This window comes from Cyprinodon tularosa, unplaced genomic scaffold (assembly GCF_016077235.1).
Source record: "Cyprinodon tularosa strain WSP-4 unplaced genomic scaffold, ASM1607723v1 ctg79, whole genome shotgun sequence".
In the NCBI taxonomy this organism is placed as follows: Eukaryota; Metazoa; Chordata; class Actinopteri; order Cyprinodontiformes; family Cyprinodontidae; genus Cyprinodon; species Cyprinodon tularosa.
Genome location: NW_024039551.1, coordinates 1,573,012 through 1,596,323, shown reverse-complemented (window position 1 = coordinate 1,596,323; position 23,312 = coordinate 1,573,012). Strand labels below are relative to the sequence as shown.

The window sequence follows — 23,312 nt, the reverse complement described above, 5'->3', positions numbered from 1 at the left end:
TCCATTTCTAACCATGTCATCTACCCAGCATGCATTTCACAGTGGAAAAAATGGTGACCTCCTTTAGTGATTGATATAACAAAGGATATAATGTTAAAAATGAATCAATTGAAATTATTGGATTAATCGGATGTACTTCTATACTTCCGAATAAGAATTTGACGATTGCTGTAAAATGGCACTGGAGCTAAAAAGATGAAACTATTTTTCCAATGGACAAATAAAACTATTATCACCAACTATTCAGCAGGCGTCATCACTTACTGATGAAAGAGGTTTCTCCCAGATAGCCTCTACGTTTCAGCGTCACCTCCAGGAATTTGGCATCTTCATCCACCAGGTAGTATTCCCGCTCCAGAGAGATCCAGGCCCAGTTAAGACGAAACGGCTGCGCTTTGAGTTTGTTTCCACCTGCAGAGGGATAAAGGGCCTTGATTCAAATCTGCCACAATACTTTGTTCTAATTCCGAGTCAGTGAGGCGGCTAAACTGAAATCCCCGGTGAGCTCAAAGATAAATGGAGCTTTTTAATTTCAGGAGGGAAACATGATAAGTTAATACCAAGACTTCCTGGAAATGATCTTAACTCCAGCTTGAGTAGTTCTACAATCTTCTGTTTTTTTTTTTTTTTTTTTAAGAATCAAGATTAACTTTTTCTATATAACTGATTTGCAGCAAATTTTTGGTAAACTGTTGCAACAAATAGCTTTAAAGCAATCTCACCAAGTCGTTCTGTTACGGTGAGGGCATTAAAGCTGTTAGATTAAACTTTTATTCCTCTCCCTGAATGAGCAAAATGACCAACGCCACTCTTTCTTCGGGACGCAGTCATAAACTCAGCATCACTCAGTAAATGTTGCTCAGATCCAGCAAGGAATCAGCTGGATGTTGGAGCCCAGCAGCAGCACCTTTGCTTGATCGTTAATTAGTGAGCTGCAAACAGGAAATCCAATCCTTTGCTTCTGGCTGGTTAATGCGCCAAACTTAAACATGATCATGTTAACAGCTGTAGAAGTTTTAAATCACAGCAAAGGAACAAACATTTTCATCAGAGATGTCAGCCGTCAATTCAAGCTGCTAATTTGCTGCGTTTATCTGTTCAAAGAATCCAATTCTGTTTTTTGTGGGACATCTTGTCACCAGGATTGCTTGCTCTTTTTTTTTAACCTAAAAATAAGCAAATTATTCTAGGGAACACACGTCATTCTAACTCTGCCAATGATTATTATTATTATTATCGTTAATATCATTAAATTTGTCAGACAGTAAGAACCTTTTTCCTTCTTAAAAGACACTTCAGCTTGAGTTTTAGTTTATCCTGTTGGTCCAACAGATTTTCTGGGAGGGTTGGTATCCTCTGAAATATATATATAACTTTTTTTTGTGCAAATGACAAAAACTGATCTGGAAATAAATGAAAATATCTTTGCTTTTAATTTGAGCAGGTAAAAAGGATGGTCAGCCAGTGGAATGAGTATTTTAGGCTTTATAATAAGAAAATTTGATATCATCCACATGAAACGTAATAAGTGAGTTAGTTTTATTTTAAATGTACAAATTGTAGATCACCTTTTTGGACTCCTTTCCCTTATTCTTAAAATTTACTCTTTTCAAACCTCATAATTTATGCTTGCCAGGGAACCACCCAGTCTAACAGAACTCCAACATCTCTGCCAGGAACAAGTCAAACATTCAGGCGGAAATATGCCAGAAACGAGTTTGTGGCTTTAGAGAACAGTTATAAAACGTCCTACAGGTTTATTAGTTTGAACATATAGAGGCCCGGCTCTTAATGCTGAACAAATATTCCACTCAACAGGTAGAATGAAAAGATCTAAGTCCCATAGCTCTGGTCCTCAACCTTCAAATGTTTCCACTCTATCTCATGACTTAAATAATCCCCCCAACTGTCGGATCAGTTTAGTTCGTTCGATACTTTAGGAATCCTTAAGATCACAGGTTTCTCCTGTAATTAGAGTGGTGGCCTGTGACATGTGAAGGTAAAAGGGTCAGACTTAGCAGATTCCTCTCTGAGTTCTGGTCAAGGAGGTTGGACAATAAGTTTCCCACTGGCAGCAGCCTGTGAACTTTAATCTACTCAGAAGAAGCGAAGAATACTGTTAGGGAGTATGGTTGGAAAACCTGAGAGCTTTATGTCGTAGCATTCATGTGTCAGAAAAAAACAAAAAATCACCTGTTTTAAACAAAAAACTGGAGAAAAATAAAACCTTAACATATCGGTACTGAGCTCAGTTTTGCTTCAGTGACAAAGAAAGAGGCCACAGCCTTTATGCAATGTGTATGGAGAGAATGAGGACGAGGGGGGTGGGGGGTCATCTGTCATCGGATCGGTGGGGGAACGCCTTCCTGAAACTCATGTTTCAACACTAAACCAAGCAGAAAAACTATGGATGCAGTAGGATGAAGACAGACTCGATTAAATCAGACATCCTGGAGCAGGATTTATTGGTTTATCATGATTATTGGTTAATAAGATGCTGTAACTTATCGTAGGAATTCAATAAAAAAATCAATAACACATCAGCTAACTTAAACAGTCAAGCTTAACTTTTTATTTTACTTCAATAGAATTCATAATCACTATCAATACATTAAAAACTAACTCTCAAATTGGGTTGTTTATTCAATTATTTCTTCCAGCCTCCCCTGCAATTACACTACCCCCACCCTAGGGGGTGCACCCCCCTACTTGGGAACCACTGCGCCAATCCAAAAGCTAACGTCAGGCATTTGTACCTCACTGTTGATAGACATGGGCTTCATCCTATCAGTAAGAAAACTTTAGCAAAAGTGTCAGTTTGCCTTCATGATCAGAGCTGTCTGAACAGATCTGGCTGTAATAAAAAGAAGGAGGCAGGAATAGGAAGCAGGAAGCTTTTAGCATCAAGTCATTTAATGTGGGGGCCGTCACTATCCGATCCGTTCTTGTAGGACATCTGTACCATCATCTTTTTTGGATGTGATCAACCAGACATACATACAGCTCACTTTTGAATAAGGTAGAAAAATGTTGAATAATATCCCCAATGATTAAAGCATGCAAAACTAGATTACATAAAATATCAATAAAGACTTTGCAAAGAGAATAGATGAATTTCTATTCTTTCCCTTATATTGCTTCTGGGATGTCATCATCATCATCAGCAGAGAGACCAAATATGATCGCATGGAGATAAAGAAGGAGGGAAGAGGTTGGATGTAGAATGAAAAGCAGAAGAGGTACCATTGGCTACCATTGACCGCTGGTGGACGACCAACAAGCACTGAGTGTAAAATTCATTATGGTTGACATGTTTGTTTCAGCGTACGCATGTTAGGGGTGGGGAGGGCTGGTTATGTGTGAAGGTTTCAAGGTGATGGGACCTCTAACTGACAAAGAAACTTTCAAACCTAGTTTCATCTTTTTTCCCCCCTGTCACAAGTACAGAGCAACGAAATGAACTCTCTGCATTTAACACATCTCCTTTGGGAGCAGTGGGCTGCCATTGTGCAGCGCCTGGGAAGCAGTGTGGGGTTAAGGGTCTTGCAATGCCTTAACCACTAGACCTCCTAAAAAGGTAGCTTCCCTGACCGGGAATCAAGCTGAGGCCACGGGTGTGAGAGTGCTGAATCCTGACCACTAGACCAAAAAAGGACCAATTAAGTTCTTGAGGGATAGAAGTAGAATGTTCTATCAGATGGGGCCGGGATAGAAGTAGAAGAGTCACAGAGATCTGAAATCAACCTTGGTTGGTGCAGCACTGAGTGAAACAAGGAACACATTCCCTCTTTGGTCCAGAAAGGTCCCATCTATTGAACAGATCTTTATTCTATTTATTGACAGAGATGGCAAAAGTACTCACTTGAGTAAAATTACAGATACTTGTGTTAAAAATACTCTTGTAAAAGTGGAAGTACTGATTAAACTTCTTTACTCAAGTAAAAGTAACAAAGTACAGGCTTGTAAATTTACTTAAAGTATAAAAGTAAAAGTAGAAACCACTTTTTTCATGCCGTTGCCTACATTTTAAATGGATGTCTGCCAATAGGTCTATTGGCAGACATCTAGATCTCCGTTGTGTTCATTTTCAATCATCTCGTCGTCCATGCTACTATGCTAACGCCACCGGCACCAAGCTGCAATGATTTGCCGCGAATGAATACCGCTGAATCTGTCGATTCATCTTGTAGTGGTGCGTCAAATGCAACGTAGATTCCCATCCAATTAGATTGAATTTGGTATTGATGACGTGAAAAATAATAACGGTAACTCCATTGAAATGATTCAAAACTAAAGTAACGAGCCAATTTTTTAAAATGTAAGGAGAAAAAGTACAGATATTTGTGTAAAAATGTAAGGTGTAGAAGTAAAATGTCGCCATAAAAATAAGTAGTAAAGTAAAGTAAAAATATCAGAAAAATCTACTTGAGTACAGTAACGAAGTATTTGTACTTCGTTACTTCCCATCTCTGTTTATTGAAAATAATGAAACTTCAGACCTCTAAGGGACAAGGACATCAGCGTGAACCCAAAATAATATCCAACTCAGAGCCCTGTTACTCTGCTAACAATGCAAGCAGATTAAATCTGTCAAACTCTGAGCTTCAGGTTTGTTTTTGCTCAAAAAACAAACAACCTCAAATATCTTTATTGCTCTGGTTTCCTGTTCTTTTAGCTTCCTTAAACTATTAGAGTCAAAAGATTCTATATAAAATAACATTAAAGCATATTTATTGCTAGTTGGTGTGATGCTTATCAAACATCCTCATTAGGCCTTTTTATTGAGCTTGATGGATGGACAGGAAAAGAAAGAGAAGCAGAGAGTCTTTAATAAGCTTCACTTATCAGATTGCTTCTGTGCTGATCTTCGGAGAGCTGGCCCCAGGCCCGGTTTGAGGCTCAGATGGAGATGAAGCTCTGCCAGTGGCTATCATCAAGGATTATCAAAGAACACGACTGGAGACAAAAAGCTGCTTCAAGTTTGGCGTCAAGTAATCAGGAAGGTCTGCTTTTCAGCTTTAAAATGGGTAGAAAATAAAACAAAGGAGGTTTTATGAGTCAGCAGCATGAGACTACAGGTATTCATGAAGTGCTGCAGCTTAAACCCTTCCACTGCAGCCATCTGTCCCAACTCATGATGCACAGAGAGGACCAGGTTTAAAATCATCACCACTGCCCTGAAATCTTCACATTCAAGCAGCAAGACTGTTTCCTCTTTTTAGGTGGACTTATTTAAAAGTTTTTTTTCTTTTTATGATTTCTTCATGTTTTGGTTGCTTACTTCTCACATCCAGTCCGTTTCATCCTGAACAGTGACAGCATTCTGGCTTCCTTTGCACAGAGGCAGCTCCTCGTTGGGTTGATAAATATCTTGTTGCATCTGATTGATGAAATCTACAGTTTCTAAGAGATCTCTCACTCTTTTTATGCCAAGCCTTAAAGCATAAGCAAAACCAATTTCTCATGTTTACATTATGTTTTAAATAAAGCTTTACTCTTTAATCTTTTAAAACCCCATCACTATATTTCCAATGCCGATTTAGTTGATCCAGCTCTTTTTGAGGTCATTATTTATGAAAAAAATATATATATAAATGCATTTCAGAAATAGGAATATTATCAGAAATGTTTTGTAGCCAATAAGTTCATTTAAATCAGAAGTGGAAAAATAATATATATAGACAGTTTAGTTTCAGACCAACAGTTTGATATTTTATCATAAAAACATTGAAAAATCACCTTACAGAACCTAAAAATCTGATGGATTTTATGGAAGAGCGACCTTAAATAGAACTAATGCCGCTAAAGCCTGCATATTGGAAGAGCTTCAGAAAGTCTGAGCAGCTACATGTTTAAACCACCTGATATAGTTTAAAGAAATCCTGAATCTTGCAAGGCAGCATGTTAAGAAATGAAGTAAACTAGCAGAGCTGCTTTAAGGCAGAGCTCAAAGATCTTCCTCTGCCTCCACCTCCCAGATCCTCCCACCTTTCCCTTCTTTCCCGCCAGACTGTGAGGAGCAGAGTGACAGCTGAGCTCAACCCCCCCACCCCTTCTTCCTGTGCTGGCATTGTTCGACCATCTGAGAGGAGAACAGCAGGCCACAGTCTGGGTGGGCCAGAAACCACCACCATGGCATGCTTCTCCGCCTGCCTCCACTTTGTTTGGAAACAAAGTAGGAGTGGAGAACCTGCCTGCTCCGCTGTCAGACAGCGAGCTGGAAGCAAGCGTAAGCGACAACAAATCAGAAAATAATCAGGAGGCCGGGTTTCCCACGGTGGCACAGATGGATGTAAGAAACTCAAAATAAGAAACTGAAACACTCTGGGATTAGCAGATGCAAAGTCAGCCTTTTAAACATGGACCTAGATGGTGCCTCTATTCCTCAATTTACTAAACTTCCACTGAGATGTGATTTAGATGAACGTGCCTTGATCCCATTGATGTTCAGATTAAAGACACATTTTTATCATGTGCTCACTGTATTAGACTGCCCAGCACATCCCAGACTTCCAGTAGCTGCTGGATTCAGCTCACATTTCTATTAAAAATGAACATAATTTCTGCAGGGATGAAACATTTTATAGACTGCATGTATTTCTGAATTTCTGCTATTTAATCATTCAGAGTTACAGTCATAGGTCTACACACTCATCATGAAATGTTGCATTTATTCTAGGCTGTATTTCCTTGATTTTTTATTCACATGACTACTAATAAAATAATTCAAAGATAAACACTGAATGAAATAATGTAATTTCTTTCCTTTTTTATAACCTGGTCAAACTGGTCAAAATTGACAGAGTTAAACTCTATTCACACCCCTCTGCCTGGACAAAAGATTGATTAATAATGACTGAGGAGCTCATTACAGGTCTGATGATAATATTTGTAATAATAATAATAATAATATTTAACATCTATAGATAAGCACACTGGATGGTTTCCACTTTATTGAGGTATTGAAACAAGACTTCAACTGTCAAGCAGAACCTAGAAACAAACCAAGCTGAAGCTAAATTCTACCAAGAACTGTACACTTCTAGAGCTACACTTCTAGTTATGAAGCAAACCTCAAAAACCCTTAACTCAAACTGAAATCAGGGCTACACATTTGAGAGTTGGACACAGGTTGGTGTCCAATCAGGACAACTGTCCTTCAAAATGATTTGGGAAAAGAAGGCTGGCATTAAGGTTCTTTTGGCTTTAGGGCTGAAAGTTACTATAATTTTACAAATCGATTAATATGTCGATTATTTTCTGTTTTAATCGATTAATAATTGGGTAGCCAAAGAAGACCTTCCTTAAAGAAGACTTTTTACGAAATTGAACCAGGGGATTAATTTGCAGATCCAATCATATAACCCCTAATAACTTCCAATTATTAGTAATTCAGAAAATATCTTGCATAAATGATTGTCTTATTTGTATTACTGGGAAGTATAAAAGAGAAAATAACTAAACATAAAATATGAAACGTAAAATATAACTAAATGATTTGATGTTTTCCCCTGGGGTGCCATCAAATCCCTCTTCATCAAATATAAAGCACTTTGCAGCACAAGAAACCTACCAACAGAGAGATGTCCATCAAAACTCACAGACTGAACCAGAGAGGCAGTACAGAGAGCCAAGCTAATCCTGAAGGAGCTGCAGGGATCCACAGCCCCCCCCAAAAAAAGCTTCAAAAAGCTCTATTAAGACAAAAACAAAGCTTTAGAACATGCTGCATGTGATTTAAGACTGGCAGAGAGCCTCACCGTCCACCAGAGGACATTGACTGGAAGTTTAAAGTCAACAGAAAACTTCACTAGATTAGGAGGAGAAATTTAAATGGCTTGGAAAGGCCTCAGTCTTGTTAAGAATATTTAGTTTGTTGTGAAGAAGTTAAAATTAGTGTTGCGCCAATGCTGTTTTTGGCCGATACCGATACCATACAGATACTATCTGTTAGGAATCCAGTTTGTGTGGGTTGTTTGTGTGTTTTTCCCTCTCCACCACCAGGTGGTGCCCTGTCCTCGTTGGGCCTCCCTGCACACCTGCGGCTCGTTGGTTCATTACTGGAGGAGTATTTGAGCAGTGGGCTGTCACTTCCTCGACGTCAGAGTGTTTGCCAGTTTTGGGTACTCTAGCCAAGCTGAGATTAACAGAGTCTAACCTAGCTTTGTTTCTCTGAGTTTAATGTGTTTTTGTCTTTGCTCTTTGACAGGAAGCCTTCCTGTGAAAACCGAATGCCAGGACCTTCTCCCCCTGGAAGGATTTACTGAGAATACACTGAGTAGGGGAAAACCTCCTCTTGATCCGTTCAAGTTCCCATCAGAAATCCAAGTGACAGTCCGCTCCATTACTCCTCCGGGTCCAACAAATGTTTACCTGTCCACTCTCCAGCGAGTTCCCCCCTTCTCTGGATTACCCCCACACTTACTGGATTCAAGGATTGACAAGATCCCCCTCAAACATGGGTCTCTCTCCAGCATTATTCAAGCCACATTCAAATATTCTACGGTCCCTGAACTGATCTCTGTGATCTCCCCTTCAGACTTTCCAGTTCCGGTTCAACAGTCCACTGAGTTCCAGATCCTACTTCTGTATACATTACATCAAATAAACCTGTTAAACTTTTCCCCGTGTTCTCTGAGTGGTTTCGTTGCATGTGGGTCAGATTCCTTAACCCATCATGACACCATCTGTTTGAAAATGATGTGTGCGAATATATGAAGTATTGCATACTACTTGGATGTAAAATAATTGCCATCATGGCTTTCTCTAGCTGCTGCCTACCTTTGTGAAGCAGGAAAACGAATAATACAAAGTGAATCCAGTAGAACTTTTTATTGCCTACCTGGAATGAGTGACAATAGTTGAATAAACTTTTGGCTCTCAAAATGGAATCAATGCCCTATTTTTTGGTACCGGTACAGCACCATTTTAGTGCTGGATCAGGGCCCTGTCCGATACTGGTATCGGTATCGGTGCAACACTAGTTAAAACCATCCAATATGAAGGAGCTGGAGCAGTTCAGCCTTCAGGAATGGGCAGAAATCCCAGAGAAACTATTCCAATGTGATGTGGAGCCAACAGGTCACAATAGGGCTGGGCGATAATTCAATAACGATATATATCGATCGATAGACGTGTGGCGCAATAGAAAAAAAGAGAGTCGATAAAAGTTCGATAAAAAAGAAACGCTGTTTTCCTTCCTTCTCATTGTAGCCTAGCATGTAGGTTTATGCTAGTCACTGCTTCCTCCCAACCAATCACAATCGCAGACCCAGGCACGCCGTCACAAAGCGGCGCCCTCTCAAACCACAACACAGAGCACATGAAGATGTCGCAGCAAGGAGAGGCGGAGGAAATTGTTTCAAAGAAGGGTTTTTGTAGTTCGCCAGTTCGGCAGTATTTCGGTCATGGCAAGTCGGACCAAAAACAAACCACAGTCATCTGTAAAATGCGTAGGGAACCAGTGAAAACGAAGTCTGATAACACAACCAACTTGTTTTTTTTTTCATCTCAGCCCCTCACACCCGCAGGAGTACGAGCTGTGTAGGCCCCGGCGCGGCTCTCCTCCGAGGAATCTTCGGGAATTTCGGGAAAATATATATATATTTTCAGTTCTGGGCAGTTTCCCACGTAGTTCTAACAATTGAGATAAAAATGCTGAGGGGCCAGCAACTTCAAAGTAATAACTCAGGTTAAAGCAGGAAACGGGGGCGGCGGCGGCGGAGGGGGGGCATTTATTTATTTGTTATATTTATTTTGGTCACTTTTCTGGTCACTTTAGTTTATTCTTTGTCAGTATTTAATAACATAACTCAGGTCTCTTAAGTTATTTTTCTTTAAAACAATTCTGTTATGGTTAAAAAAGTTGGTTAAATAAAGATTTAATTCAAGGTCTGTGTTTGTGTTCTTTATTAAAATTAAATCATTTAGCAATATCATAAAAAGTCCAGGCAGAGCTGCACATAAAATATGGTTTCAAATCTTTTCAATAATTATCGATATCGATCAATATGCATTTTTTTTTTATCGATAAGCTTTTTTTCTATATCGCCCAGCCCTAGGTCACAATAGGTGTTTCTAGAAAGTACTGGTGAGCCGTCATGCATGATAAAGTTCTCTGATATTTTTCAAATTTATTGGTTCCTTCACTATTACGTAAATATTACATCTTCAAATATTTAGACACTTCTGTGAATCAAACGGTGCAAACTCTCAAACAATCCATTTCAAACCCAGGTTTTAAGGTTGTATTCCTGTGGTACATGAATAAAAAACAATTAAAAGAGCTGCATACGAAACAAACTTTAAAGGAAAACGGTAGAGTGACCTAATAGACAATAAAGCAGAATCAAAGCAGGTCCTCGCAGCCGAGCTGCTACAGCCAAACATACTGTAAGATACTGTAAGATATCGTGCCGGGCCGGAAATATTACAGGACAGGAAGGTCAACATGATGCTCTGACGTCCATCAGCATGATGCAAGGAGGAGCAACCTGCTAAGAATATCCTAGTCAGGCACAAGCATCACCTCGTTGCATTTCCTCGTCAATCATCCTTTATGGATAAATCACTGCTCAGTTCCAGGCAGCTATGCACTGAATGTCAGAGTCACACATTAAAAGTGTGATCTGGTTGATCAAAGAGCCGCCAGGAGATGCTTTAGAGCCAAAAATGTTAATCTCAAATGGATTAGTCAGAGTCTTTCTTCACTGATGCTCCACCCTTAGCCTCATCTGACCAAAATCCCAAAAATGTAACCTAATAATGGGAAGAATAATATCCAATAAAACACATCCAAAGGCTATTAACTGAAACTAAAAATGTTCACAGTTGAGCAAAAAGTGATGGATGTCTCAACAGCCTGACAATCAAACAACTGAGATCTCCATGTGGCTCTAAAGGAAGGCGGAGGGACGTTGGTGAGAGCTTGGCTAGACGCTGCAGCAGCTTTGCCATATGAGAGCAGATAAGAATAACCGCTGAAGCCATACATCACAACTCCACGCCCTAAAAGCCCTGCAGGCACCATAAATCATGGCTGAAGAAAGAGGACCGAAACACAGAGATTCCAGAGTTTATTTGAAAGGTGAAGGGAAATTCCCATTATTACTGGGACAGGAGAACTGGGAAAATAGGGAACAAACCAGAAAAGGAGATTAGTGGTGCCCTTAAGGCTCTTTAGGGAAAGCGAGAACAGAGTGCAGTTTTGTGGAGAAGGACTGAGAGGCCTCAGCTTCCAGGAGTCACAGGGGGGCCCCGACTGTGGCACCATTAGTCACTAAATCCCCTGTGACTGTTGACATGACTGACACCCAAGATCCCCAAACACAGTTAGGAAATATAACTCAGTGTTGGTCCGAGGCATGAGAGTATGCCGTATGAGCAACGGAAAGGGACAAAAAGACCAGTTTAGGTAAAGGCCTTTTCCACGCCTCTGTTCTTCCTTCAACCAGAGAACCGACCCTCTGCTGATGGAGTTATGGGGCTGTCTGTGGATGGTTTGGGTTTCTGGGGGACTGAGAGCAAAGTGACCACAGACCCTGAAAGTAGATCTTCTTCTAACCCACACTTGTCTGCTTGGAACGCTGCTTTACTTCGAGGCCTTTCTCCAGCTGTGATTCTGGAGCTTTGCAGGAAGTGCTTTCCCCTGACCAACACTCAATGATCATGTAACACACCACAGGTTCCTGATCATTACCAATATCACCAAATAGCTGCTAATAAAAAAAGAAAAAATATTAAAATAAGTAAATACTTTAATCTCATCTGTGTAACTAGATAATATTTAGTAAAGATGGTAGTACTGGGAAACAGGACTAAAGCAATGTAAGGAAAATCCTCTCCATACATTGTTGATCTTCTCCTTGGAAGCTAAAAAGTTATATGACTTTCTAATGTTGCAGTTAATTATCCCCAAATATTGTTAAAGATCGATGGAGTGAATTTTGTTCCATTACTGTTGCATTTCATAAATGCAAATTTGGTTTGAAAAGCTTCTTGATCAAAAAAGGTTCGCTTTGCTGTTTTGCTAGATTTTGTTTTTCAAATTCTTTGATATTCTATATTTCTGAAATTATGTTACTTGCAACTTTTTGTTTTTTAGATTGTTTTACAAATTGTAATTTTTTTCAAGTGTGTTTTACAAATCACATTCTCTTCACTTCAAGCCACATCCAAACTTTTGCTCTTGATCAATAAAACGTTGTTGCTGATGTGCAGCAGACCAACAGAACCGTTTCCTTGCTTCCCACTCTAGATCAAAATCCGTATTTAATCTGGTAAACGCAATTTGAAAAGAAGGCCATTCGTAAAAACCCTATATAGTGCTTTATATAGGGATTACTCCATTTTATATAGTGTCTGAAAGTCTTGTCAAATTTCCCACAATGCACCTTGAAAAATAGTGTTCATCCCATGGTCAATAGACAAGCTGATATATCCCAGAATGCTTTGCAAGATCTCTTCTTACAAAGCATCATGGGATTTCTATTTGGGATGAGAAAGAGCAAAGGTGAGTCATGTGACCAATGTGGAGTGAGGATGGATGGATGGATGGATGGATGGATGGATGGATGGATGGATGGATGGATGGATGGATGGATGGACAACACGTCATCTCAAGGCTCTTTACAATTTAACCAGATCATACAGTCAAATTGATACAAGGTTTTCTATCTAAGGAAACCAGTTGATTGAATTGACTCTACAGCAATCCCTCACACCAAGCATGCCTGTAGGGACAGTGGAGAGGAAAAACTCTCTTTTAAGAGGAAGAAACCTCCAGCAGAACCACTCAGTGTGAGTGGCCATCTGATGAGGCCGACTGGGGTTCAAGGAGACAGAAGCAGAGATACAAAAGTAAACTGTCAACCAGCTCCACAGGTGGCCCCATCCGGGAAACACACAGCCAGGCAGAGGAGCTCGAGCTAGCTCATTCCATGATGGACGGATGGATGGATGGATGGATGGATGGATGGATGGATGGATGGATGGATTATATGATATGACTCCTGGTTTCATCCAGTCATATTTATTAATCTACAATACAATATGTCTTTTTACAATATATATTTCATTAGTTCTGTAGTAAATTAATTTCCATTTTTGTTGGACTAATTTAATATTCTAATCTTTAAAAGTTCGGTTTTCATGAGCAGTGGGCGTAAAATCATCATAATGAAGGCTTAAAAGCAACAGCCTGTGTGACATTCATCTGCTTTAGATTTATTTTTAACTTTGTTAAACTGCTCATTTATCCTGAGCTGTGATAAAATTTCACCCTGAGGTTTGATACTTTTCTACGTTTCCTGCGTCTTTTGGCTGTGGCTTGTTAGAACTGGGCCTGCCGGACACGGACGTAAACAGGTTGTGTACTCACTAGTAAAACAGAGGTATTTATTGCTTGAGGATCCCACTGTTTGAAAGCCAGTCATCTGCAGGAAAGTTATTGCTTTCCCAGCAGACAGAGGGACAGACCCGAAATGAACTGCAGGCTGTTTGAGGTCACTGCCGCTATTCAATGAGGAGGGAAACAATAACTCATCTTTTACTGCAAAATAATTTACAACATTTCAGTAACAACAGCTCTGTCTACACCTACTTCAGCTATGATTGTGAACGGACAGATGAGAGATAATTCAGGAAACATTGTCAATTTCTGTCAGATCAGCTTTTCAGATCTACTTAGATCATTGCAAATAAGAGTTATTCTAAGTAGTGGCAATGGTCTTAGATATTCCAAAAGTGATTCAATTACCATTAAAATAAATCAAGATATGATATTAAATCTTCAGAAATGCATATATTATGTGATGTGTTATCAATTATTTCCATAATTAAGAGTTTGATTCCCAGTCTAGGTTCTTTGTGAATGGAGTTTGCAAGTTCTCTCTGTGCATGCAAGGGTTCTCTCTGGGTACTACCCCTTATAGTCCAAAATCCTGACTGTTAGCTTAACTGGGTTCTCTAAATTGTCCTTAGGTGTTTGTGTGTGTGTGTGTAGGTGTGTGTGTGGGCATGGTTGTGTGTGTCTCTATATCTCTGTGTTGCCCTGTGACTGGCGACCAATACAGAGTGAACCCCACCTCTCCCCCATGTACTATGGTGGACCGATTAAACCCCATAATATGCTGCCAAAGATAGACACCAGCCCCACTGCCACCCTGATGTATAAACAAAACATAATGAACTAATGGGTTTAGGATTTACTAGCTGAAGGATGTTGGGATGAAATTGTGACGTCCGGGATGGATAGACATGCAGCATCTAGAATAACTCTGTTATTCAAAAAGAATAACCTTTACAGCCATCATTGTTTCCAACAAATGTTTTATAAATAATGGTAAACATGCAATGTTTTCATATGGTTTTATTCTTTTTAGTTGTTTGAGACAGAAAAACGTTTGATAAAGAAAAATGAATAATATTTTATCTAAGTAAAAAAAGATAATATCTAACAAATTCATTCACAATTAAGGATAATCAAAATTAGACTGGCATCCAGTACACTGGATGAAGAGTTTGTTACCTAAAGGCCAAACTGGGTGGATTATCTTCGGTGCAAATCTCTCCTGACCTGGAGTTTTACCCTCAAACAAACAGCTCATCTGCTGAGATTTATCTGGAGATAGTGTGACCATTAGGATGCTCTGCAGCTGCATGCTGCTACATGTCCAGGAACCAGGATGCAGCCACATCCGTCAACACAGACGTTTTTAAAACTTTCCAGGATTAATCCACCAGCTTGATCCTTACAGGATGCTCCAGTGTAACTTTTGGTACTTTTGTCTTACTAAAAGGAAAACTGGTTTTATTTTTGGAATTGTATTATTGCACAATAAAACCTGGCTGTTATTGTACTCTAAATTCCCCTCATGTTCAGGAGTTTGAGTGATTGATGTCTGTCCTGTGTGTCTTTGTTTTACGCTCTTAGAGTGCTTCCTCCTGTCTCACCCAGTGACTGCTGGGGATAAACACCACCTGTAGTGAGCCTTCAGGGAAATTTGGATGGGTGGATGTATGAATGGATGGGTGGATGAACGGGTGGATAGATGGATGGATGAATGGATAGATAGATGGATGATGGTTGGATGGATGGTTAGTTGCATGGATGGATGGATGGATGGATGGATGGACGAATGGAACGATAGATGGGTGGGTGTGTGGTTGGATGGATGATGGTTGGATGATGATGATGATGGATGGATGATGGTTGGATGATGATGATGATGGATGGATGATTGATAAATAGATGGATGGATGATGACAGATGGATGATGGATGGATGGATGATGATGGATGGATGGATGGATGGATGGATGGATGATGATGGATGGATGGATGGATGGATGGATGATGGATGAGGGATGGATGGATGGATGGATGGATGATGGATGGATGGATGGATGGATGGATGGATGGATGACGGATGGATGGATGATGATGATGATGGATGGATGGATGGATGGATGAGGGATGGATGGATGAGGGATGGATGGATGGATGGATGGATGGATGGATGACGGATGGATGATGAATGGTTAGGGCTAGTAGTTAGTTAGGGTATTGTGTTTGGTATCTTGAAGTTCTGAGTTTCATCCCCACTCCAACAGTCTGCCACTCTGGGTTCCTGAGCAAAGACCCTTAACCCCACACTGCTCCCCCGGTGCCGCACAATGGCAGACCACTGCTCCCCAATGGGATGGGTTAAATGCAGATAGTTAATTTTGTTGCTCTGTGCTTGTGACAGTGTAATGAAAATAAGAAGCTGGAAAAGAATAAAACACTGGAGGATGGATGACAGATGGAAAGATGGATGAATGATGGATGGATGAAGGAATGACAGATGGAAAGATGGATGGATGGGTGGAGGATGTTTGACATCTCATTCATCGTAGAGATTTGTATTTTTCAATTTTCTCTAGCAAAAACAGACAATAACAACATATAAAGTAATAACCTCTCATTCTTGGAATGAACTATAGGTGTAAGTAAATGTTTTAAAGGCATTTTAAAAGCTCTAAGAAACTCCGGGAGGAAAACTAGCCTGTTGTTCATGGACATGGCAGTCTTTCATGTCTCATGTGCAGTAGAAGCTTTTTGTGGGTCTTTGAACCTGCAGCACCCCGCTGCTATCATCAGTCATGGCCAGCTGCCCTAAGTCTTTGTGATGCCAAGGCTTGTGCATGACAGAAGTAGAACTTCTATATATTTAGCAGCTTTAAGGGGAAAGTAAACCACCTGGTAAATAATTTATTTTAGCTGATCAGAAATAAACGGTCTTACCATTGTCCTCGACGGTGAAATAGAAGATGTCACTTGTGGCGTTGCTCCCGTCCAACAGCACATAACAGATCTTCAAGTCGTTGATCTCAGCTGTTGTGATAAATGGAGAAATCCAATAATTTGGATGAAATAATAACATTTCTGGGCAACAATAATTTCAAAAAGTTTTAAATATGTTGGTCTTTGATTTTTAAATCTGGGATTGTGTTTCATAACTTAATATTGTGTAACCAACAACAATTCTGACTATTTTTAATTATGCCCATATGCTATAATGCAGTTTGTTTCATCTCATGAAAATTATTAAGGTAATTTAACATTTTAGGTATTTCATTAACATGTCAGAAAGCAAACTCACATTTTTCCTCACATCTCCTCATTTTCTGCAGAGTTTAACGTTATCTGTGAAATAAATCTGATGAACATCTGAAATTCTAAGCATATTTTATGTCACAATTTTAGCTGTTTGTTTATCATCTATATTAAGTCTTAAGGGTTGCTCTGTGTTGAACAGGTTTTTGTTCAGAGTTGTTTTTGCATATTTGCATAAAAGATAAGAAGCACCATTACTAACGATGTTGCAAAAGTCTGAACATGTGTGACCCCTGCCAGTAGCTGTCATGTTGAATATTAATGAGATTTTTTTGTTGGTATTTGTGGATATAAACATGCTATTTTACTATGGATTTTTTGTGTGAAAATTTAGACATAAATTAATAAACATAAATTAATAAAATCCAACCTAAGCTGAAAAATGGAAGTGTGATACTATGGTTAACCTTTGCTCTTCAGAAAGATCTGATTTTAAACATTGGCATATGGAATCAGATTTATGTCTTTAAATACTGTAAAATTGTAGTGATTCATTGCTTATCTATAAAATTAAATTCTTCTTTCTTTAGACTTTAGATGTTTTGCAAAGGCCTGATAATTATCTAACCATTTTACACAAATGTGCTGAACCTGAGAATCTGAAATGTTCAAAAAACATGCAGATACTCAGCCTAATGGCCTGAAATTGTGTGCAATTGCTGCTTGCTTACCTTGAGTGAAGGTCTGGATGCTATGGTTTCCCAGCTCCATGTTCATAATGAAGCCATGCAGCGGCGGCTCAGACACGGTGTACTTCAGGACCCTCTGGGGACTGTCTCTGTCCTCTGATCTAAGGACTTTACTGGTGAAAACAAAGCCCAGGTGTCCTGTTTGGAGGACTTTTAATGAAGCAGCAGCTTTGTTGACCACAATCTGGGGCATACCATTGTCCACTGTGTTTATGTGGATGGTCATCGTTTGAGGTTTGCGAGTTTCATACACAGTGTCAGGAAAGATGTAGAAGTCAGTGTGGGTGCCATCTGTGACAATGAAAGAAAAGCTGTCTTCGTTGGTCTCTGTGCCATCGTGTTTGTAGCTAATGAGATTCTCATTCAGATCCTGTTTGGTGAAGGTTGTGATAGGCCGGGTGTTGTTGAACAGCAGCTGGCCGTGCACAGGTAGCTGTGTGACGGTGAAGCGCAGGAGGTTGTCTGGCGTGTCTCGATCGTCAGCTGATAGCTCAAAGGGTGTAATGAGCTTTACTTCTCCCTCTTCAACAACCAGCTTGTGTACAGTGACCACAGGTTTCTTGTTATCCACATCAGTGATGGACACTCTGAAGGTTCGGAAGACAGGGTTGTAGCCATCAGTTACCTCAAACTCAAAGCTGTCCATCTTCACCTCATCTTCTGAGGTGTGTATGTAATAGATCTTATTGCCGGCCAGCTGCAGTTGTGTAAAGGTAGAAATAGGAACACCTGGGAGGTCAGTGCACTCTAAATGCCCCCGGCTGGGAGCTCTTGTAATGCTAAAGCTGAGATACTCATCAGGACTGTTGATGTCAGATGTGCTCAGGAGGTCAGTGGTGAGGGTTACTTTCCCGCCTTCTTTGAGAGTCACACCTTTGTTGATAACATCTGGGAACACCATGTCAATGCTTCCAATGTTGATGTAAAAGTAGCGGTCGATGAGGGGATTGATACCATCTGTGACGTCAAATTTCAGCAGGTCACGTATTCCCTCTTGGCCTGTGTGTACATACTGAATGAGCTGCTTGTCTACTTCATCCTGTGTGAAATTCATCCCCAGAGTAATATTTCCTAAAACAACACCGAATTTGCTGATACGCTGAAGGTAGCCCTGCCCAGGTCCGTATCGCACAACATATGTTAACTCTTTATCTTCAGAGTCAAGGTCTGTCGCTTTTAAAGCCTTGTTACTGATGATCTTAGTCTCCCCAATCTCTACATCAAGACCATCGTTTATGGCCATTCTTGGAGTCTCATCATCAACAGGAATGACGATGATGAGAACAGTTTTATCCACAGTGTGTTTTCCATCAGAAAGCCTGACCTCGAAGCTGTCTTCTTTAGTCTCTGAGTCATCGTGTTCATAGACAATATTGGCTTCTTCGTTTATCTGTTCCAAGTTAAACTTTTCTACAGGGATGGTGCCAGTGCTTAGCTGTTGGATGATTGCACCATGCTTGGGGTTTTTGATGATCTCAAAGAACAGCTCATCCTTAGGGAGGTCATCATCAGCAGCGCTCAGTAGCTGCGTGTCAATAACAATATTCATGCCTTCCATTACCACAAACTCCCGGGTAAAAATCTCTGGTTTCTCATCATTGGCTGGGATGACGATGATGTTGAGGGAGTGGCGTTCAGAAAAGTTGATACCATCAGAGCAGCGGAATATTAACTGATCCTCTACAGGTTCAACTCCTTTGTGGATACTTTGGACATAGTAGATGTGACCTAGAGTTATATCTTTAATTGTAAATGCAGTGATGGCAGTACCAGTTCGGGATTTCTCAGATCCTGTGGCTGGGGAAATATTTTCCACATAACCAAATGTTGGTTGGACAATAATTGTGCATAGGATGTCGTCATTGTTTGTGTCAACATCCTCAGCTTGGATGTGATTTATGGTAATGACATTCTTCTCCCCTTCCACCACAATTAATTGCTCCCCAACTCTGACGATAGGGGGAATGCTGTCAACAGGAAGAATGGTCACATGAACAGTTACACCCTGGACTTTGTTGCCACCTACAACCCACTGATCAGACATATCAGACAGAGTTAGGTTGAAGGAGTCGTGTACTTTAATTGGACCAATTTCACCAGAAGTGTGAGCATACACAACCAGTCCATTGATAAGGTCCTCTTGGGTGAACCTCTCAGCTGGAGCAACATTAACAAGGATTTCACCCAGCTTCGGAGGTTCCTCCACAATGAAAGTAAGCATCAGGTCATCCGTGTCTTTATCACGCCCTTGAATGATATTATTGGTGATCTCTGTTGCTCCGTTCTCCAACACATCGATGGCGGCTCCCAGCACGCCAGCTGGGAGCATGATAGTCGGAGTCTCATTATCAACTAGCTCTATGGTGACCCTAAGAGTGATGGGCACCTCATGGAAACCATCGCTCACATCAAGCTTGATTACATCACTTACTGACTCCTCTCCATCATGGACGTAAGTCAAGCGGCCATTTTCAATATCTTGGAGATTGAATGTTTCTCCGTTTGACATTTGAATACCTAAATAATGCAGCTGTCCATATATGGGAGCCTGGGTCAAAGTGAAGATGATATTTTCATCATCTGTGTCCGTGTCAGAAGCATACAGCTCCTTAATGGTAATGGTAAAAGAACTTCTTTCCATGACAGTAAACCCTGTGTTAATAATTTCTGGGGGTTTATTGTCAACTGGCTGGAGAAAAATTGTAAATAATCCATCTGCTGAGTTACCAGCTGTGTCCTCCACAATGAATGTAAACTGAGCTACTTTTGGTGTGATGCCTAATTCCAGGTCTGGAGGCTTGTAAGCCACTTTGTGGTGATTAACCTGGGCTTGTGTAAACTCTGTAATAATAGTATCAGGGCTGTCGGTCAGCACAATCTGACCTAAAGGGGCTGGATTGTTGTCATCTGTATCAGTTGGCCTTTTGATAATTGTGTATTTCAGGTCTCTGTCTTCTGAATCCAGATCAGTATAACACAAGAATTTCTTCCTGAAGAATGTAAGCTGATATTCCTGGACAGTCATTTGAAGCGTGGTGCCCGGAGACAGCTCTGGGGGAAGGTCATCAATGGGGAGGATTTTAATGGTGAAGGTGTGCTCACCTGACTGATTAGGAGGGTCATTGTCATCCTGAACACGAAAAACAAACTCATCTGTTACTGTGGTGGTGATGTGGGGTCCAATGTGATGGTAGAACAGCTTTCCATCGAGAATATCCTTCTGAGACCACTCAGTTACCACCTGCTCAAACATCTCATCTGTCTCACTGAACTTCCACTGAGAGGGGTCAGCGGGGGGGTCGACCTGCCTGAGCAGGAGCTCCCCTACAGTCGAGTACGGTGCTTCAAGAATGAACTTTATAAACAAGTCATCCGAGTCGATATCTGTGGCACTCAGGATGAAGGGAGAGATCTGCATCATTTCATTCTTTGACAGCACCAGGCCAGTGTTAGCGTTAATTATAGGGGGCTCATCATCGGTGGGAACAATAGTGATGGGAAACAAAAATTCCACATCATTTCTCCCATCAGTCATTCTTAGGATGATGTTGTCGCTGTAGGTGTCGCTACCGTCATGCTGGTACACAACAATGCCAGCGTCTAGATCTGACGGCGTGAAATATTTCCTGTGCACCCCAAGCACGGTGAGGTCCCCGTGCTTCAGACCATCGACAACAGTGATCCTCACATCTTCCAAGTTATCCTCGTCACTGATTTCCAAATTCTGTGAGCTGGACAGAGCTCGGGATTGACCTTCAAATAAGAGCTGGCCTGTATTTTTGGTTGCAACTGGAGCTAAAGTGTTCATAGGTTTCACCACAATCATAAAGGCAAATGTGTCGGAGACAGCACCATCACTATCTATGATTTCAAACTCCAACTGGAAAATCCTCTCTTGATCCGAGTCCTCTGAGGGTGGCTTGTAAGCTATTTTTAACTCTCTGATGTCCCTCTGGTTGAAGGAGGTGATGGGGAGGTTCTGGTCATCTGTGCTGATGACATAACCTTGCTGAGGATTCAGAGGTGAAGTGATGTTGAAAATCAAATCATCCAGATCAGATTCAACATCTTCAGCCGCCAACATGTCATTCGTTATAGCCGTCATCACAAACTGATCAACCTCCATCATCATCATGGCTACAAAACTGGGTTTGGGAGCAGCGTTCTCTGCACCTTCTCTGATTCTGACCATTGTTTGAAAATGCTCCTGCATTATTGTGTTGCCCTCGTTATCCTGCAGCTCTACCATCATTGGGATATAGTCTCTGTTCGGTGACTTGGTTTTAGCTGTGTGTTTGTAGCGAACACCCAGATTTACAAACTCTTCACAATCAACCATTTGGCCACTGGGAGGACTTTTCAAGAGCGTGCCGTACCTGGGTAGACCTCCAGCACCGGCCAGCACTGTGATCTTACACTGTGTGACCCCATCCTCGAAGGAAAACTCCAGAGCCTTTTTGTCAATCGGGCTGCTGTCCCCATTGAGTTTCTCCACGTTGAGGGGCATATTCCTGATGAGTATCTCGAGCTGCTGGAAAACCACTTCCACTTCCAGCATGAATGGGACGATAACTGTGTCTGTGTGGGAGTCATAGCGAAGCTGCATCTTTACACGATCCCTGCTGGGGCTCCGAGATCCAAAGTGAGTGTACTTGACTTCATCTGCTCCAAATGAACAGGGAAACTTTTTCGGGGTCAACATCCCAGGTTTCTGGGTCACTGGGTCATTGTCCAAAACCGTTATGTGGCAGCGGTCACCAGGCTGCACTTCTGTAATCAGGTCATTCACAGGGTCCAAAAACACTGACCTCCCGAAGGGTACCCGGATCCCATTATTGGCGATGATTATGTCGTTCTCATTAGGTCCAGATTTGTGGTAGAAGAGGTGACTGGGATCAAACGGCTCTGAGAGCACTGACCCCAGACATGAGCTGAGACACACAGCAAAGATCAACCATTTAAGAAATTCCCACTTTTTGCAAAGCTGGGAACTTTGCAGACAACCAGCCATATCCTCTGCCAGTTGCACCCGCAGCTCAATTATCACAAAATCCTCCCCTGGATGAAACAAACAAACAAAAAAGATAGAAAAAGGAAACTTGCTCTGTTTGTCTGTGCCTCTCAGTCTCCTTGGGTCTGTGTGGCCACACAGAGGCACAAGTGGTGGGAAGGCTGCAGGGCTGTGCAGGTAAGAATGAAACAGTAGACAGTGACAAGCACTGACTCCTCCTTCTGTCAGCATGGGGAGGGAGCCCCCAGCCCCCATGGCTAATTTAAGAAAGGCCATTGGACAAGTCTGAAAAAGAGCTGCTTCAAACACACTAAACCCCCTCTCCTCTTCACTAAAAGGGGTAGTGTGGAAATAAAACTGGTAAATAAACTAAGTAAACAAAGTTTATTACCATCTTTATTACATTGCTGAGTGATTAGTGAAATGTATAATAGATATTTAAAATACATAAAATATTGCTCCGGACTGTTTCTCCTTTATTTTTTATCTAATTGACCCTTTTATTAACTGTATGGGCTGGAGATCATTCATCTTCAGTTTCCTGGGGGTTTTATACTAAGAACTTTTGTTTTATTGATTTGCAACTGCAGTGCCTTGTTAAACTGCTAGGCACCAGTGCCCTCTAATGGGTTAATGCATCCTGACTAGAGGACTGAACAAGTAACTTTTTCATTGGTTTGTCAAAAACAGAGTTTTACAGTATCATAATAGCTTGGCTGACTCTCGGAGGTCAACGTAGGGGACAGCAAGGTAACAACTATACATGACAAATAGAAGTGGAAAACACAGTGTTCTCAACATTTTCAGTGCCTCTTCATGTCATCCAAGAATGACATCAATGTCTTTCCATGAGTTCTTCCCAATCTTTTGATTGTAGGATATTTAGGGGCCATAATATTTTTTCTGCAAATATGTATCCAGCCGTGCTGAAAGGGCAGACTCTATATTTAGCCAAA

The 23,312-nt window shown here is 40.9% G+C and overlaps 1 protein-coding gene across 1 annotated transcript in view; it reads right to left on the bottom strand.

Annotated features, from left to right (window-relative positions):
• The window catches only part of frem3 (Fras1 related extracellular matrix 3), a 50,203-nt gene extending 27,684 nt beyond the window's left edge, over window positions 1–22,519 (bottom strand). The window contains exons 1-3 of the mRNA XM_038271050.1: window positions 17,328–22,519; window positions 16,285–16,374; window positions 265–411 (exon numbers count right to left, since the gene is read on the bottom strand). Coding sequence (XP_038126978.1) covers window positions 265–411; window positions 16,285–16,374; window positions 17,328–22,356 — 5,266 coding nt within the window. The 5' untranslated portion in view covers window positions 22,357–22,519. The remainder of the gene's footprint in view (window positions 1–264; window positions 412–16,284; window positions 16,375–17,327) is intronic.
• Window positions 22,520–23,312: the final 793 nt, after the last annotated feature.